We start from the raw sequence: 19,055 nt of genomic DNA, 5'->3' as shown, positions 1-19,055 counted from the left end.
AGTAATACATTGTACTACATACTATATTGTCCACTTGCTGTTGGTCTGTGCTTCTGTGGCAAATTTTACCAACAGTGCACTGACATACACACTGATGGCAAAACCCAAAAGACGTTACATGATGGTAATAGGCCATGCCCATTGCAAAACAATTAATTTACACTGGAGGTATGAATTAAAAATGCCTTCAGTCACAATTGTGACTGAAGGCGTTTTTTTAATTCATACCTCGAGTGTATTGAGTACAGTCACATTTGAAGCTGCAAAATATGGATAAAATAAAAATAAATTAATTTATGTTATTTTGGCTTCTCTTTGCTCAAACTTTTTTCCACAATATTGACTTAACTTTCTTTCTTTCCCAGAATTTCTGGCTACAGTATTGTCACCGGAAAAGAGAATAATTTCTGCATATGATAAAATTGCTGAGAAATAATTGATCTGGATCTATACCAAAAACAAGTATGGTTCCTACCCAGAGGAACTGTTACATTAATGCATTTGTGTATAATACATATCTTAATAAAAATTGTGCCCCAAGGCCTGTGCTATCTGTACCCTTTGTATCTTGATTGCCAGATACAAACAAAATCAGTTGTTGATTATTTTTCATATTTTTAATGATTGTAGCTCCATCAGTATAGCGTATGGTGAGCTATATTTTTTTGACAGCCTTGGATATAGGTACCAAATTTTTACCCACAGAAGTCATTCTCATATCGTTCAACTATGGGCTCATTTTGTGTCAGTTCAACCGGCAAAAAGCAATTTGTCGTTACCATCTCAGATTTGGATGAAAGTAGGGTTATTATTTCTCCCTGTGAAGGTATGTAATCATACCAAATTTTAGCATTTTATCGCTCTGTTTCCATTTTATAGCACTTCAAAATTTGGTAGTTTTCTTGTTTTTAATGTCATGATGTCAGAAAACCCCACTTGCTAACATTTAGAAAATAATTTTCTGTATTACACAAACAATGTGAAACATGAAAATAGCAGGAAAAAAGTATTATATCATTAAGTAAAACCATCAAGACAGGAAAATAAATGTATACTAGTACTTATATTTTTGTATTTTTTTATCTTCAAAAACCATGTTTCACCATTACATCAATAGTCACTGGAAGCATCCAATTCCACCCATCTGCTTTGACCCATGACGTAACTGTGGTGGTGTTTGTGACGTCAGTATGGTGCGGTGCTTTTGAGTTGTTTCGTGTTTGTAGATGTTGTGTTGTTGTACTTGATGGTGCCCTCTGGAGGTGGATGTTAATGTATTGAGTTTAACATGTAATATGGGTTCATTTGAGTCTTGGTTATCACTGTGGTAACATGGATTTGTGTCTGAGTAGTCAGTGCTGTAAAGTGGATTTATAAGTGTTTGCTTTGCTTTCAGTAAACTATTACAGTTTTTTTTTCTTTTGTTTATATGTTTTTGTTAGGTCTGGTTACTTTGGTGTTCAACTTACGCACACGCGTGTGTGTGTGTGTGTGTGTGTGTGTGTGTGTGTGTGTGTGTGTGTGTGTGTGTGTGTGTCCGACTTAAGCGATTTTCTTGGAGTCTTTTGTTGGTAAGTAATTTTTATTTTGGTTCTATTCTACAGTAATTGTGGTGATTTGTCTATTTTATATTTAAGTATTTTGGCCCGGCCCCCTTCCCCAGTGTCCTCTGGCTAGTTACAAAGAATGAGAACTCAATATTGATGTTAAAATTTGATGAAAACATAGGTTTATAAAATTAAGCAAATTTTTATTGCCCTGCATAGCCTGAGGGATTATCACAGTTTCTTGCTCTTTTTGCACCACAGACACGCCATGTTTCATGTCATCAGATACAATGCAAAGACATTTAATTAATCTTTAATCATCAGTATTCTTTTAGACTAACTGTAATAGTATGTACAGCAGAAGTGTGTCTTGTGGTATCATTAGTAAAAAAATAGTTTTCACCGGGGTCTATTGACACTGTAGCACTGTTTATATGCGATGGTTCTGCAAGTGTCTCCTAATATTTTGATTGAAAGTCGGCAGTGTAAGAATTCGGAACAAGATTTTTCCATTTAGATGAAAGGTCCTCAATAAAGTCAATTTATTACAGAATGGATTATTTCAGGTTTCAGTTCTTTCCTCTTTTCAGGCTTGGTTCTGCTAAGAAATCCTTTTCTTAGAAACTATTTTGTACTTGCCCTGCTATAAGCCAGCCGCCCACCCCCTATCACCACCACCACCACCATCACAAGACCAGTTAGTTTAGTGGCATGGGGATAGTCAGTAACTGAATTTTTTTCTTGTTTCTACAAAAAGGAATGAAAACGTTGTCAGTTTTATTTTCTGAAGTGATTGACCATACTCTGACAATTATTCTTGAAAAACTGGGTATTGTCCCTTTCCCTGTATGTGATATTCGATGTATTGGTGAATCATATTTTTTAACAAAACTAAATACTAAAATGTAAGTATACATTTTTTCCTGTCTTGATGGTTTTACATAAGATATGACATTTTGTTCTGCAGGCGTTACACTATAGAATATGCAAGCACCAAAGTTCAAATTGTTTTGATAATTAATAAAAAATGGCAATTAATTTTCAGAAATGTTAAAAAATATTTTGTGCCATCGCAATGTTAAAAGTGACAAACTTTCATGTACAGTAAAATAGAAGTAGAGCTAAAAGACTAAAATTAGGTGTGGTAACTTACCTAGGGAGAACAAATAAGCCAAGTTTCATCCAAATGATGGGTGAGAAGTCTCTGGTAATTCAATATGGAATGACCCTATGGTTAAATCTGCTGTAATTGATTCTGTACTTCGACTATTTTGGAAACATATCTGTTTGTATTATTTTATAAGGCTTACAGTTATAAATAAATTTTATTTTGACTGTGTGTCACATCTTTCTTTCTAACTCAATGGCTCCTGTACACGTTATTACAACTTTCCATCTGATATGGATGTTCTGGGAAAGCTCTAGAACATAGTTGAGCTACATGATTCTTTTTATATTGGGAAAGAGGAGAATCTTAGGTGTAGCATCTTGTATGTTCATAGAATTTCATACCTTGATAAGCTCTTATTATTTATTGAAGAGTTATGTCCACATTTTCTCAAAATTTAACATCACTCAGTATTTCAGTCTATTTAATTTAGTGGAATATATACTTGAGTGAAAGGTTTGGCAGGTTATTCTGTAAATGTTAATGATATTACAATAATTACACATACTACTTCACATTCAACACAGTGAAAACAATTGCATGACAGTAGTTGTGCTGCCATAATAGGAGGCGTGATGTAACTTAAAATTTAAAAAAAATTCACTCAGTGCTTGTGCAGTGCAAGTCAGCAGGTAGTGAACATAAGGTTTTATAGCATGCTATTTATATAGTTTATATTGGATGTATGAATTGATAACAATATTTATGTAACTGTTACGTACAGTAACAGTTGTTGTTTGGAACATTGGAATAAATTTACACTTTTCTGCTGGACTCATATTTATTTTGAAGAATATTTATCTCTTTTTGTGAATCCCTATCAATTTCATACATGTTGTAAATTTATTTATTTTTTCCAGGAGTTAAATCCAAATATTGAAGCACCACCAGAAAATCTTTTGTCAAAGGTTACCAATTTGATGGATTCTGTTGGTGCGGAAGTGAGGACTAATATTACAGTTAGCAAGGAAATGCTGTGCCTAAGCCTAGAAACGAGAGTATCCAGAGTTTTGTTTAGATTCAACTTTAGACTCTCTCCTTCTGACCCAGCAACTGTGAGTATTACATTTGTTTTTATTTGTTAGGTTTTCAAGACTCTCTCACATACACATACAAAATATGTAATTTAGAATGTATTTAATAACAATTATTTTAGATGCCTGTTATTCTCATATGAATTATGAAAGAAACACCAAAATCAATCTTCATTGGTACAGCTACAGATGTGAAAAAGTTGGACCGCAAGATGGAACAAATTACATCCAGATCCACTATTAAAGAAGGGACATGACCAATTAATGTGGCTCTTAACATACTCAATACAGCCATAAGCTAGTTAAAAAGTGTGTGTTTACAAATACATCTCCAAATGATTTTATTAGATGCATGATTCTCTCTCTTGTCCCTCTGCAATTCCCTAGACAGCCACACCATCAACCACCACTCCTCTCTTACAAACCAAGCTTGGCCAACCTCCATAATATCCCCCAGCCTTCACTGCTGCCTCCCAGGCCAGTGGTAACTCATGATCACAGGCACTATTCACAGCAGTACAGGGTTCTTAACAACCATCTAAAGTGCTTTCTCCTCCTGAATTATCTATATTATCCTAGGGTCTCACTGTCAGCCTTAAATCTGCATTTAATCATGCTGCTTTGGTGAAGGACCTACTTTCCCTCACACATGTCAACTGGAAATATCACTTTGCAACCCAATCCCAAAACTATTCCAACAGCAAACCTGTTATCCTGGTTTTGAACCCAGCCTTGAACAGTTCTAACCATGATCCCAACTTTATCCACAACCACTACCTCAAAATCATCCATTACAAACCTTCCAAGAATTCCTCACATCCATTATTGCTTCACTACCCTTCCTCAGATCCCTGCAGCATGACCCTAAGCTTTCCTCTGCTGTGCTTCAGGCTCCTTATTCTGTAAAAGCTGATGATTACATCATTGTCCTCTCAGTGGACAAGGGATCTACCACTGTGGTACTGACACAGGAGCAGGTAAGCAAGGTTGTATACTAGCTGTGTGACACCCGGACATACAACATCAGCCTTCAAGATCCCATCTCTGTGATTCAAACTGACCTGCAATCCCTCACTAAAACCTCAGGCCCCTCACAATGACTGACACCTCAATCCATAGACCTTCTTACCCCACCAAAACATGCATCCCCACCTTTTACCTTTTCTTAAGATCCACAAACAAAATCACCCTGGCCGTGCCATAGTTGTTCACTTCAAAGTACCCACTGTATGTTCATCTGCCTTAGTTGATTACAAAGACATCCCTCCTATATTAAAGACACCAACCATTTCGTAGACTGTTTGAAATCTGTGCCCATTCCACTTGTGACGAGACGAAGCAAGCTGGGATAATTTTACTTCCCCTCTTGTTTTGCCATCTGCCTTATATACATAATCATACAATCACCATTGATCTTTATTTTACAATTGCCATTGCCGACTTTGGCCCATAAAAACAGGTACTCATCAGCATTTAACTTCTTCTTCCTTCTCGTAGTCAAAACAAATGGCATGCTTGGAACAAGAGTACCATAAGGCTGTTTAGCCAAGAGTCCTGTTGTCTCAGCTATACTCCATGTCTTCCAAGCCAAAATATTAGCATCTGGAAATGCTTCAAGGCCACCATAATCTGCTTGATTGCCCCATACAACAGCAAGTGTCAACCAGGTACTACCTCCAAACACTGCTTGTACATCACAGGTGAAGTTCAGATGGAGTCCACAAAAAACATTTGGACCTCCAATCAATTGCTGCTTATTAAACTGCCCAGCCAAGTCAATATCAATCGCCTTCAAACTGCGATACACAGGTACGCTGCGCCGCCAGCGACGACGCCATGCACGTGCAGACGCATTGCTGTGGCCTTTCCTTATCTCTTTTCCTTATCTCCTTCCCTTTTTTTATTACAAAAATCTATTCACTTTTTGTTTTGGTGGCCGTCCTGCTCTTGGTTGCACGCAAGGTGGGTGACCTTGAACAGGACTTAGCCGCTGGACGAGGCTGCCGGGCAACACGGGCCTTAGTATTACTAGGCCCGTGTTGTACTATAGCTCACATCCGGTCGCCGGCCCCAGCCGAGCGATATCAGTAAGGCCAGAAGTTGTGGTTGCGATAAGCGCTACTGGGGTCCAGCTGTGCCGCAGCATGGAGCGTCATTCGCTCTGCGAACGTCGAGGAGTGCGGACGCGTAGCTCTGCGTGTCTTGCTGGGCATTGGCTTGCTACATTCACTTGTGTTAACGTGCCACAGCAGTGCCTCTGCGACGTGCATGGCGTCGTCGCTGGCGGCGCAGCGTACCTGTGTATCGCAGTTTGAAGGCGATTGATATTGACTTGGCTGGGCAGTTTAATAAGCAGCAATTGATTGGAGGTCCAAATGTTTTTTGTGGACTCCATCTGAACTTCACCTGTGATGTACAAGCAGTGTTTGGAGGTAGTACCTGGTTGGCACTTGCTGTTGTATGGGGCAATCAAGCAGATTGTGGTGGCCTTGAAGCATTTCCAGATGCCAATATTTTGGCTTGGAAGACATGGAGTATTGCTGAGACAACAGGACTCTTGGCTAAACAGCCTTATGGTACTCTTGTTCCAAGTATGCCATTTGTTTTGACTACGAGAAGGAAGAAGAAGTTAAATGCTGATGAGTACCTGTTTTTATGGGCCAAAGTCGGCAATGGCAATTGTAAAATAAAGATCAATGGTGATTGTATGATTTATTGATTATTTGATTATATATACTACTGACCATTAATGTAGGTGAATATAATCTGTATTTTCATAGTAGAGAAGGGTTTACCCTCAGTTTTAAAGAATATAACACCAGATCTAATTTTGTGATTAGTTTTCTGTATGTAATTGATTTTCTAATTTATTTCAACTGTTCCTAGTTAATACTTTCATTATTGGGACAAATCAGTTATTGTTTTGTAACTTAAATTCTATTGTTGACAAATAAACAAATATAAATTCTGTAATAATTGTAAACATTTGGAAGATGAAATGCTATTAATCTTAAAGTATTTATTTGGCTCTATTCGAAAACATATTAGCAAAGCCAGCTCGTTATTAATTCCAAAGAAATTAACAGTTTTGTCAAAAGTATTGTTTGCTTAACTATATATGTTAATTTCATGATTTAAACAAATAATTCGGCTTAACTCTTCTAGTAGAAGAAACTGTTAAAAAGAACGAATTTTTCGACATATTCAATTAATTTAATGAGTTAAGTTTTAATTGTAATTTCTATAAATTAAACTTCGAGCAAAGTGTAGTTTCAGTACATATTATTGTGAGGATATATAAGGGCCTGATTTGTAGTCACAAGACAGTCAGTCCACAGCTGAGTTTCAGACAAGAAACCTGTGTAGGTTAGAACAACAATGCTTCAACTTAACTGTGGAGTAAGTGTTAAACAATTAGGCCGTGTGTTAAAACAATAAGAGTGTCTGTTCCATACGTACTTTTCTATTCTTCAAGAACTGTGAACGTTGTGGTTAGGTTTTTACTGCTTGTAGATGTTCAATAGTAAACTATTGTAACAGTATGTGGAGGTTTGCCTGCAAACTATTAATGAGGCTTATCAAAAGTTAAACAGTAGTGCACTGTCCACATAACTGTGTATTATTCAGGGGTTGTGAAAAGTGAAATTAAAGTACTGCGAAACTTAACTGTGCAGTTGTCAGCGACATTATTTACAGTAGTCAATGTCTGAATCCACAACCCATTTTTCAGCCAGTGTAAGCACCTAGTACGTCGACACTGAGGACAACAAGCGAAGAAATAAAGCAGGCAGAATCGCTACACATTCCCACCACACACCTTTGTCAGTACATGCTGAGTTTTGTCTAGTGTGACTGGCTGCACTTCAAAAAGCACTGCCCATCCTGCCACAGCAAGATGTCAGTCACAAAGTTGTTTTAATCTCAGTTGGAGTGTAGTTTTGTGAATGGCCCTGTGCACACTTGCCAGTAGTCAGTACCAATTACATGTTCTGACTTTCTTCAAACTGATATTGAATTTTATTATTCCTCACATGAGAAATACGCTAAATATATACTTGATTACATAAAAATCATAGTTATGTATGTCAAGCAGTAGAAAATTCAGGATGGAATACAACAATATTATGAAAAGGAAAGTAGCAGAGATGCTGAGTCACAGATATGCACAACAAAATGACTGTCACAAATAAGCTTTCAGCCAGCAAGGCCTTCGTCAGAAGTAGACCACACACACACACACACACACACACACACACACACACACGGATATATTCACATGAACGTAAGTCACACACATGACTTGTTGTGCCTATCTGCGTCTCAGCATCTCCGCTATATAGTAATGTATTAAAAAAAAAAAAAAAAAAAAATTAATAGAACAAAAGAATTGACCAAATCTACCTTCAGATAACATTTTTCCAAAACTGAGCCACATATAGCACCGTGTCATTGGCAAACAATAAATCTTATTCTGGGCAGAGGGGGCATTGGCACTGGTGGCTGACGGTTCATTGTTGGCCGCACTCAGACTTCTGTCCTCTGATGTTAAGTTCCATGACTTAAATGATGTCTTAGCCCTGCCAGTCTTGATGCTTAAATCTTCACAGTGAAAATCTTGCCTCCTATCGAGGTACTTCAAAAGGCTTTTATGTCTGGAGGATGTTTTTCCTTGATTTCTGGCTATGTTGAAACTGTTGATGGCCTAACAGTGAGTTGAGTTATGCTCCAAAACTTCAGTCATTCTTGATCGGCAACGACTTCTTGAAAAATACTTGGAAGGTACAATGGCAGCAAGGGAGTAGTTCTTACCAGGAGTGAGTTTGAAGCAACTGGTGATCAACCTGTAAGCTTCATTCAAGGCAGGGTCCACAGTCTTAGCACGTGTTGATCTGTACCACACTTGGGATGCATATTCTGAAGCAGAGTAGCACCGACCCCTTGCTGCTGTTCTGAGAACTTGTGGTTTTGTACCCAAACTTGTTCATTATAGCTTCCTTAGAATAACGTATCTGGCACCGGCCTTATGTTGATGTTGAAAGGAAGATGAGAGTTTAATGACCTGTCATAAGGGAGGTCATTAGAGATGGAGCACAAGCTTGCACTATTAAAGGATGAGGAAGGAAATCGGCCATGCTCTTTTCAAAGGAACCATACCGGTATTTGCTTGTAACAATTTGAGGAAATCGCAGAAAATCCAAATCTTGATGGCCGGACAGGGGTTTGCACTGCCATCCTCCTGAATGTGCATCCAGTGTGCTGACTGCTGCACCACCAGACTATGTCTTGATGTTGGAACTGCATGTCGTAAAACTGAAGAAATGACTCAAGAATACTTGTAGTTATTTTGGTGTGAAAGAATGTTCCAATAGGGGTTCCATTCCAGGAGGTGGGTAATTTCTGTGAAACCTTTATATTTTTGAGGTGGAAAGCACAAAATTGAGATTTTAATGGCTTTGGCTTTAAGTAGTTAGTATTGTATTATGTGCCATGTTCCTTCAGAGTGCTATCAAAGGGTGAGTATTACCTCTTCGTAGGTTGCACCCAGGCTAGCTAGTGCAAAGTCTTTGGGCTGCAGTTGGTTGTTAGTGTAAATATAGAATAGCAATGGAGCCAGCCAGCACTCTTTCTTTGGGCAATCCATTTTTCTGTATTCTCCATTTACTTTATTGACCTTGAAAGTCGACAAAAATTCATAGGGTATTTTGTTGGCTTTCCAGGTCATTAAAGTAAATGATGAATAAAGAAATATTGAGTTAATACATTGTTTGGCAGTGCAGAATTTAAGTTCAGTATGTGAACTGTTTTTTCCGGGGGGGGGGGGGGGGGGGGTGGGGGGGGGGGTTAGGGGAATATTGACCAACCATTTCCCCTCACTTGGTGCACCCTTTGTATTAACCCATATTGCAGTGAAGCCTAAAATTAATATGATTTACTTTATACCCTCTGTTTTCTGTAACTGCATATTCATGAATTACATATCATTTGCATAAGTAATGTATGACTAATTAGAAATACCGATAATAATAGTGGAATATGGTTGTGGAATGCATACCATCTCTCCCCCTCTTCCTGTCCCTCCCCCCTACCCCCTTTCCCATCCTCTCCCCCAGCCCCCACTCCTCCTCCTCCTCCTCCTACTACTACTACTACTACTACTACTACTTTTCTTCATTCCAACATTAATATGGATATTACTGAGCATACCAAGTGCCATGCATAATGACTGGACAATACTGCTTTCTTAGTGAAGGGAATGATCTAATCTGAAAATAATTTGTGGCAAACCCAACATTTGTAATCACCAAAACTTTGTATTGTAATTCTGATAATGAGTAAATACGTAGTTAATATCACAATATTCTATATCCATCGTTACGTTGTAGAGACTCTTAAGTAGTACCTTTATCTTTACTTATGTGGGAATGGTTCACATCTCACAAAGTGGTTTATAAGGGCATATCCTACTCGGAGATTCTCTCCACAATTGCTTAACAGCTTACACTCATGAAGGGCAACTCATTTAAGGTACAAAACTGCTCTTTTAAGTCAATGTTTAGAACTTTTAGGTGCAAGTTATTGATATTAATAAAGTTGGATCCATGCTGAATACAAAAGTGGCACCGAAACAGCACACTTGAAGCTGAGTGTAAGTGGATTTGAAACAGTAAAATGCATTATCTTGTCTAAACATTGATATATAGTGGTTTGTTGCTTGTAATCAGTGCAACCTTGCTAATGATGTGGTCAGTCAATTATATAGTTCTTCTGTAGTAGATCCGTAAGGCTTGAAATAAGTGTCTTTCGGCAAACTCACCAGGTGAACACACAGTACTTTGGAGGGCATGAAGGTCGAAATCTGTTCATCACAGCAGTCGTGAGTCTCCATAATACACTCCACCAAATGGACTGTGATTAAATTGGTCCCATGAACCCACAATGCCATCCTGGCATCAACTTCCATGGATTATCAGCATCATCCACAACCCTTAGTATTTACTTTGGCCTAACTATATCTGCCCAACCAAAGGAACAGTCAACACCATGTAGCAGTTCTGCCTGCTTTATTTATTTCGGTTGTTGTCCTCGGTGTCAACATACTGCATTGCTACACTGGCTGAAAAATAGGGTTTGTAATTTGGACACTGACTAAGGTAAATAACATAGCCGACAGATGCACAGTTGCATTTCACAGTCTTTTACTTTCATTTCTCACAACCCCCTATACACATTTAATATGGCCAGTGTACTATTGTTTAACTTTCCATAAGCCCCATTAATAGTTTGCAGGCAAACCTCCACATACTGCTACAATAGTTTACTACTGAAGATCTACAAGCAGTAAAAACATAACAACAAAGGTTACAGTTCTTGAAGAATAGAAAGGTACGTATGGAGCAGACACTGTCACTGTTTTAACACATGGCCTAATTGTGTAACACTTATTTCACAGTTAAGTTGAAGCATTGTTGTCATTCTAAACAACACAGATTCCTCATCTGAATCTCGGCCGTGGACTGATTGTCTCATGACCAAAAATCGGGCTTATATATCATCACAACAATAAGTACTGAAACTACCCATTGTTTGAAGTTAAATTTACAGAAATTGCAATTAAAACTTAACTCATTAAATTAACTGAATACGTTGAAAAATTTGTTCTTTTAACAATTTCTTGTACTACAAGAGTTTAGGCCGAATTATTTGTTTAAATCATGAAATTAACAAATATCGTTATGGAAACAATAGTTTTTACAAAACTGTTAATTACTTTGGAATTAATTAAGGGCTGGTTTTTTAATATATTTACGACTAGAGCCAAGTAGATAATTTAAGAATACTAGCATTTCATCTTCCAAATGTTTACAATTAGTACAGAATTTATATTTGTTTATACGTCAACAATAGAATTTAAGCTATGAAACAATTACTGATTTTTTCCTATATTGAAAGATACTAAATAGGAATAGTCGAAATAAATTAGAAAATAAATTACATATATAAAACTAAGCATTTCTCTTTTATCAAAATACATATTGTACTCACATATGTTAATGGTAATTAGTTCAAAAATGAAGAAACAAATTTAAGTAGGCAGATGCCGAAACAAGATGGAAGTAAAAACATCCCAGCTTGCTTTGTCACAACCATGCCCATCATTCCTAGCATTTGAAAATCTATAGAGACAGAATCTCTGGCTCATTGATTACGGTTCAGTATGAAGGAACTGTTGTAATCAGCTAACATCAGTGTGGGGAATTGTCTTGCATTAGTTGTTAGGATTGTGAATCACTGTGACTTGACCAGAAAGAGTTAATGTAAGGGTTCTAAGTTGTGTGTTGGCCTCTGATTTGCTTTTCCACTGTCTGCTCGGTGCTGAAATTTTTACAGGACTTGTAACTGACTCAGTGTGTTGTGTTGCCTGGATGCACGTCTTTGACTTTAATTATGATATCTTGTTTGACTCATTAGGAAGATGATGACTTTGGCTAACCTTCATAAACAAATAAATAAATCATTTCAGTTGATTCAGCTGTGGGTTCTTGGTGAAACATTGCATTCTGTATTGACTAAACAAAATTTTCAGTCTCATTTCACAGACTATTATTACTGTATGACCTTGGTTTTGGATTATGAGCCCCTTTTCTAGTGCACAACGTGTGCAACTGTGGAACCGCGACCATATTTCTGTACACCAATCTACTATACGTAAATGGCTGCCTAGCCTCTATTTTATATACTGTAATGCCACTACCCAGTTTTTAGCTAAAGTAATGAGAAGTAATGAGAAACCTGCCATGAAGACTTGCCTTAACAACTGTGGGCTGGTAGCTTCAAGTGTGGCAACATGCCAGTCAGAAAAAAAGTGCACGAAAGGGGATTGTGAGAATAGGCTAGCCCCGTTTAGCAGAAAACTGCACTGCACAGCAGTAATGACTGTAACTGGTGGGTCGATGTCACCCCACCAGGGCAACTCTCTTGTTATGGGTGGTGTGACTAGGGGGCAGGTTTTAGCACAACAGATGTACCTTAGTATCTGTCTGGATTTTGAGGCAGAAGGAATTCTCTCATCACCGAACTCCAGCAGCAGCAGCAGCAACAACAACAATAGCTGAAAGACACCAAGGACTACGCCAGGCATTGAGATGACTGGGCATCACCAGCAGGAGCCATGGATTTGAGACCAGGCTGTGCCTGCTGCCGCCACAACCAAATTTCTGGTGCCTCAGCACCCGGCGCTGTCTGACCCCTTCCAGGAAGCGCCACCAGTCCTCAATGCCGTAAGCTCTGAGCATGCTTCAACGACCACCGTAAGGCGTGACAGTGGAACGTTGTACGGTACAGAGCCCGGGGATCTTGGCTTAACTGCCTGGGTCGCGAGGATGGTATAAACCTCTATAAAAAAAACTTCAATCTCAAGGTGTGCTGCGCGCCGAGGAGACGCATGGCTGTTGAGGTAGAACAGTTGCTAGCGGACGACCTCTGGGGAATCTGCCGCCCCCCGGTTGTATTAGGCTTACCCAGGCAAGCAGGGCTCTGTCTGGGTGGACATTCCTTTCCCTAGCTCATGGGACCACCATGAAAAGAAATACGAATAGTGCGCAAGCACAAGTCTCTAAGTAAGGAAAGTTCAATGCTTTAAAGTATGACCCCCAATCATTCCCTTCCCTGCCCACACCAGAGGAGGAACGGCGGTCTAAATTACCTGGTGAGACATATTCTCCTCGATTTCTGGTTTGCAGCCAAACAGATGGGGACTCATTTCTCACCACAAAGCCTCAGTTTTTTGTGGAAAATTTAGACGACAAGTTTGGAGAAGTTGAGGGCCTGTCTAAAATGAGGTCTGGAGCAGTCCTCATACAGACAGCATCCCCAGCAGTCACGGGTGTTGCTTGCTTGTGACAAGCTCGGTAATGTTGCAGTCTCCATTACGCCTCATAAGAGCCTCAATATGGTTCAGGGACTTATTTTTCATTGTGACCTGTTGTTGCAGTCTGACGATGAGCTCCGTGCAAATCTGGAACACCGCGGTGTCCACTTTGTACGACGTGTCTTCAGGGTACCTAAAGATAATAGGGTCGCCATCGGCGCCTTCATCTTGGCTTTCGAGGGTGACACCCTGCCCGAGAAGGTCAAGGTGATGACATATCGATGTGATGTTAAGCCTTATGTCCCTCCTCCCATGTTCTGCTTTAAGTGCTGGAGGTTTGGGCATATGTCATCGAGATGTGACGCCAACCCTACTTGTCGGGATTGTGGACGTGCCTCCCACCCCAATGTCTCATGTTCGCCGCCCCCTGTTTGTGTCAACTGCGGACAGAAACATTTACCTTGCTCGTCAGACTGCGTGGTTTATCAAAAAGAACAGAAGATTATGGAGTATAAGACCTTGGACAGGCTGCCTTCCACAGAGGCTAAACGCAAGTACGACTGACTTCACCCTGTGCGCATTTCATCAACGTATGTTGCAGCAGCTTCGATATCGCCATCCCTGGCGTTGAGCCCCCAAGCTCAGCCGCTTTTTGTGGGCCCTCCAGCCCGGCCGTCTATTGCTGCCACTCTGGTAGTTGGGGGACCACCCTCTTCCATTGCTCCCCTGTTTTCAACATCGGGAGTAACAACCCCTCCTTCTTTGGGGACTTCAGTCCCCACCTCTGCATCGGAGAAGTGCCCACCTCCTCTGGCTCCCCTCGCGCGGAAGGGATCGCTTGTTGCCCTCCCTTCCACGGTACTGCCCCTCCCGATGTCAGCCAGTGGCTGAAAAAGCCACCACCTGAGGGCCATAGGGCTTCCAGGTCTTCCTCGGTCCATGAGACTTGGTCGGAAAAGCCCACTCAGCCTGATAAACCAAAGGACAAACGGGACCGTACCAAAAAGAAGAAAAAGCAAGAGGAGAACATAGAGACAGAAACAGAGTTCACCACTGCACCTGAAGATGATGTGGAGCATCTAGCGCCCACTCAGGAGCTAGATGTTGCTCAACCCGCAGCTCCTATGGAAGTTGATCAGGCTACTTCACAATCGGTGGCGGCGAGCGCTTCTAAGGCGTGACCTATCCCCCACAGGTTCTTTCATGTCTTCAAAGTCGGATTCCATTATCCTTCAATGGAATTGCCTTGGTTTTTTCCACCACCTTGCTGAGATGAAACAGCTTTTGTGCCGTTTCCCTGCCACTTGTCTGGCCCTACAGGAAACTTGGTTTCCTGTTCGGCGAACCCCCTCCCTCCATGGCTACCGGGGTTACTATAAGAACCGCCTAGAATACGAAGGGTGTCTGGTGGGGGTCTGTGTTTATGTTCTTGCCACTGTTCCTTGTGCCCCAGTGCCACTTCACACGGCTCTCAAGGCTGTGGCTGTTAGAATCCGGGCAGGAATGGAGCTTACCATCTGTTCCCTCTACCTTCCCCTAGATGAGGTTGTCCCTCTTGCTGACCTAGCTGCCTTGTTCGCCCAGCTTCCCCCGCCGTTCCTCCTTTTGGGGGAATTTAATGCCCACCACCCTTTATGGGGTGGGGCCCATATCTCGGGCCAGGGTAGGAACGTTGAGGCTCTCTTGGCACAGCAGGACATTGGTGCTCCCACATATTTTAGCTTGGCTCATGGTACATACTCGGCCATTGACCTCTCTCTTAGTAGCCCAGGTCTTCTTCCATACCTCAGTTGGAGGGTCCACGACGACCTCTGTGGTAGCGACCACTTTCCTATCCTGGTTTCTCTTCTTCAATCCCAACCCTTTGACCACCTGCCACGATGGTCTCTTCGTGGAGCTGATTGGGCAGCCTACACCTCAGCTACTATGGCCATTGCTCCGCTTCCTGGTGACATTGATTTGGCAGTGGACGAGGTCACTGTGGCCATTGTTTCTGCTGCCGAGGCATCTGTCCCCTGTTCTTCAAGTACCCTAAGGTGTAAGTCAGTCTCTTGGTGGACACCAGAGATTGCAGAAGCTATCCGGGACCACTGTCGAGCCCTGCAACGCCGCCGGCGTCATCCTCCCCTAGAGAATCTGGTTGCCTTTAAACGGCTGCGGGCCCGGGCTCGGCAGTTAATCCGGTGGAGCAAACAGGACTGCTGGGAACAATATGTTGCCATCATAGGTTCTCGCACCTCCCCATCTCAGGTGTGGTCACAGGTTCGGCGCATTTTTGGCTTTCGCCCTCATGCGTTTGTCCCTTGCCTTTCTCTTTGGGGTACACTTTGTACTGACCCAGTCGCCATCGCCGAACATCTGGCAGCGTACTTCGCTCATAGTTCCGCGACAGCAGGTTACAGCGCAGAATTCCGCGTCATTAAAGAGCTCTTACAGCTTGCCCCGATACCTCTCCAGGTCCAGACCGAATTCACAACCAGTTTCTTCGCCATCTCTTGGCGCCCTGTCAGGGTGAATTACTCGCTCTGTTTAACTGCATCTGGATGGGGGATGTTTTCCCAACTCGTTGGCAGGATAGCGTTACCATCCCGGTGCTGAAACCTGGTGCAGATCTGCTGGTGGTTGATAGCTATCGCCCTATCAGCATTAACAACGTTATGTGCAAACTCCTGGAATGGATGGTGAGTTGGCGCCTCATGTGGATCCTCGAAGCTCGGCGCCTGCTGGCCCAGCAACAGGGGGGCTTCCGTCAGGGCCGCTCAGCGATCGACAATTTAGTCTCACTAGAGTTGGCTATTCGTACAGATTTTACTCAGCGAGAACATCTAGTTGCTGTTTTCTTTGATCTTCGGAAGGCGTACGATACCACCTGGCGCCATCATATCCTTGGTACGCTGCACGAATGGGGCTTACGGGCTCCACTTCAGATTTTTCTGTGGAATTTTCTCTCCAACCGCTCCTTTCGGGTTAGAGTTGGCACTTATTTTAGCTCTGCTCATATTCAGGAGAGCGGTGTCCTGCAGGGCTCGGTTCTCAGTGTTCCCCTCTTTTTTGTGGCAATTAATGGTCTTGCGGCTGTGGTGGGCTCATCGGTCTGTTCCTCTCTATATGCCGATGACTTTTGTCTTTATTACAGTTTCCCAAGCATCAGTGTCGCTGAACAGCGGCTGCAGGGAGCTATCCGTAAGGCACATTTTTGGGCAACAACTATGGTTTTCAGTTCCCAGCCTCTAAGACCCGAGTGATGCATTTCTGTCGTTGTCGAACGGTCCACCTCCATCCAGAGCTCTACCTTGCCAATGAAATCCTTCGCATTGAGGAGATGCATCGCTTTCTTGGCATGCTGTTTGATGCTCAGCTCACTTGGACACCTCATCTTCACGAGTTGAAACAACAGTGCTGGCGGCACCTCAACATCCTTCGCTGCCTCAGCCACACCGTTTGGGGGGCTTCACGAACAACTCTCCTACAGCTCTATAAGGCCTTAGCCCAGTCCCGTCTCGACTAGGGGAGCGTGGTGTATGACTCAGCAGCACCTTCAACGTTGCAGATCCTCGACCCGATTCTCCATTGTGGCGTCAGACTGGCGGCAGGTGCCTTCTGCACTAGTCCAGTGACTAGCCTTCTTGTAGAAGCTGGAATCCCTCCCATACGATACCGCCTACAACAGTTGCTTGCGTCATACATCGCCCGCATCCGTTCCTCACCCAACCACTCAAACCGCAGGCTCTTTTTTCCATCTACTGCACTCCCCTCCCCACGATGGCGGCCTAGGCCGGGTCTACCGTTCATGGTCCACATTCGTTCCCTTCTCTCATCACTCGAGTCCTTTCCCCTTCCTCCATCCTTCCGGCCCTCTTCTTCTACCCCTCCTTGGTCCCTCCCTCGCTTGCGGCTTTGCTTGGATTTGTCGTGCGACTCCAAGTCGTCTGTTCCACCTGCCAGTCTTCGTCAACAATTCGTGGCTCTTCTTGCCTTGTTTCGCGATGCAGATGTAGTCTACACCGATGGTTCTGTGGTCGATGGACGGACTGGGTTTGCTTTCATCCACGGCAACTACATTGAGCAGCATTCCCTGCCTTGTGGGAGCAGTGTTTTCACTGCAGAGCTGGTTGCTCTTTATCATGCACTCGCTCACCTTTCCTCCTGCCCTGGGGAGTCATTTGTCATATACAGTGATTCCCTGACTGGATTGCAAGCACTCGACCAGTGTTTTTGTCAGGACCCTTCGGTGCGCGGTATTCAAGATGCTGTTTTTGCTCTCACCGAGTGTGGTCGTTCAGCGACGTTTGTGTGGACCCCGGGCCACATCGGCATTCCAGGAAACGAACGTGTCAATCGGTTGGCCAAGCAGGCCACCACTTCGGCACTCCTGGAGCTTGGTCTTGTGGAAAAAGACCTCCGGTCAGCCCTACATTGCAAGGTCCACGATGCCTGGAGCTCTGAATGGTCTGCCTTGAACACGCCAAGTAAGCTACGCATGGTAAAGTCGTTCACGGCCGTATGGAACTCATCCTTGAGGAGCATGTGTAGGGACTCAGTTGTTTTCTGCTGTCTCCGAATTGGACATACGCGGTTGACCCACAGCTATCTCCTTTGCCGTGAGAACCCGCCCAAGTGTCGCTGTGATGCAGGGCTGACAGTGGTCCATCTTCTGAAGGACTGCCCCCTTTTAGCCCCCTTGCGGTAGTCCTTTAATTTCCAGCTGCACTTCCTTTAATTCTAGGTGATGATGCCTCTATAGCTGACTCAGTTTTACGTTTTATCCGTGCCGCTGGGTTTTATCACTCACTCTAGTGTGGGCACTCTTGCATGATTTCTCAGGCTACACCCACTCCAGCGACTTTTAATTGTGATGTGGATACCAAAATAGTGTCTTTTATGGTAACAAGTTGTGTTGGCACCTCTATCAACGCTTTCCAGCTGGAGGTTCTTCGTTTGTAGTTGAGTGGTTGATCTTTTACCTGATCCACCAACCACTGTAGTCTGTTTTACTCTAGTCAACTATTTGCTCTGCTCCTTTTAAGTGTCCTCTATTTTGTGTTATTGCGGTGTTCATTTTAACTTTGTACCCCTTGGTGTCCCCTCCCTCTGGGTGCAGAGATTATGCTTTTGCTGTATAGGCCTTTTACAAGTATGTCTGTTTGGAACAGGGGACTGATGACCTCGAATTTTAGCCCCCATCAAACCCCAAAACCAACCAACCAACTAATTATCTCGTAGGCAACTGCCTCATTAGGGAGTTGTGCTGTTATCTCAGAATCTGGGTCATTTTCTTGCATGGATCATAAAATTTTTCTCTCCTGCCTTGCTCTTCATTTTATATTACTGTTGCTCACTTGGTTGTATAACAGTATAGTTTATTATTGTGTTAGCTGAAGCAATAATGAAGGAATAGAAGCTGGCTTGCAACTGTAAAACAGCAGTGGAACAGTACA

General features: G+C 42.4%; 1 protein-coding gene across 1 annotated transcript in view; it reads left to right on the top strand.

Moving 5' to 3' along the window:
• Positions 1-19,055, top strand: part of LOC126260114 (non-homologous end-joining factor 1) — a 136,159-nt gene that overhangs the window by 15,483 nt on the left and 101,621 nt on the right. The window contains exon 2 of the mRNA XM_049957349.1: positions 3,576-3,770. Coding sequence (XP_049813306.1) covers positions 3,576-3,770 — 195 coding nt within the window. The remainder of the gene's footprint in view (positions 1-3,575; positions 3,771-19,055) is intronic.

Source organism: Schistocerca nitens, chromosome 5, assembly GCF_023898315.1.
Source record: "Schistocerca nitens isolate TAMUIC-IGC-003100 chromosome 5, iqSchNite1.1, whole genome shotgun sequence".
Lineage (NCBI taxonomy): Eukaryota > Metazoa > Arthropoda > Insecta > Orthoptera > Acrididae > Schistocerca > Schistocerca nitens.
The sequence above is the reverse complement of the archived record's forward strand: the minus strand, read 5'-3'. Positions and strand labels throughout refer to the sequence as shown.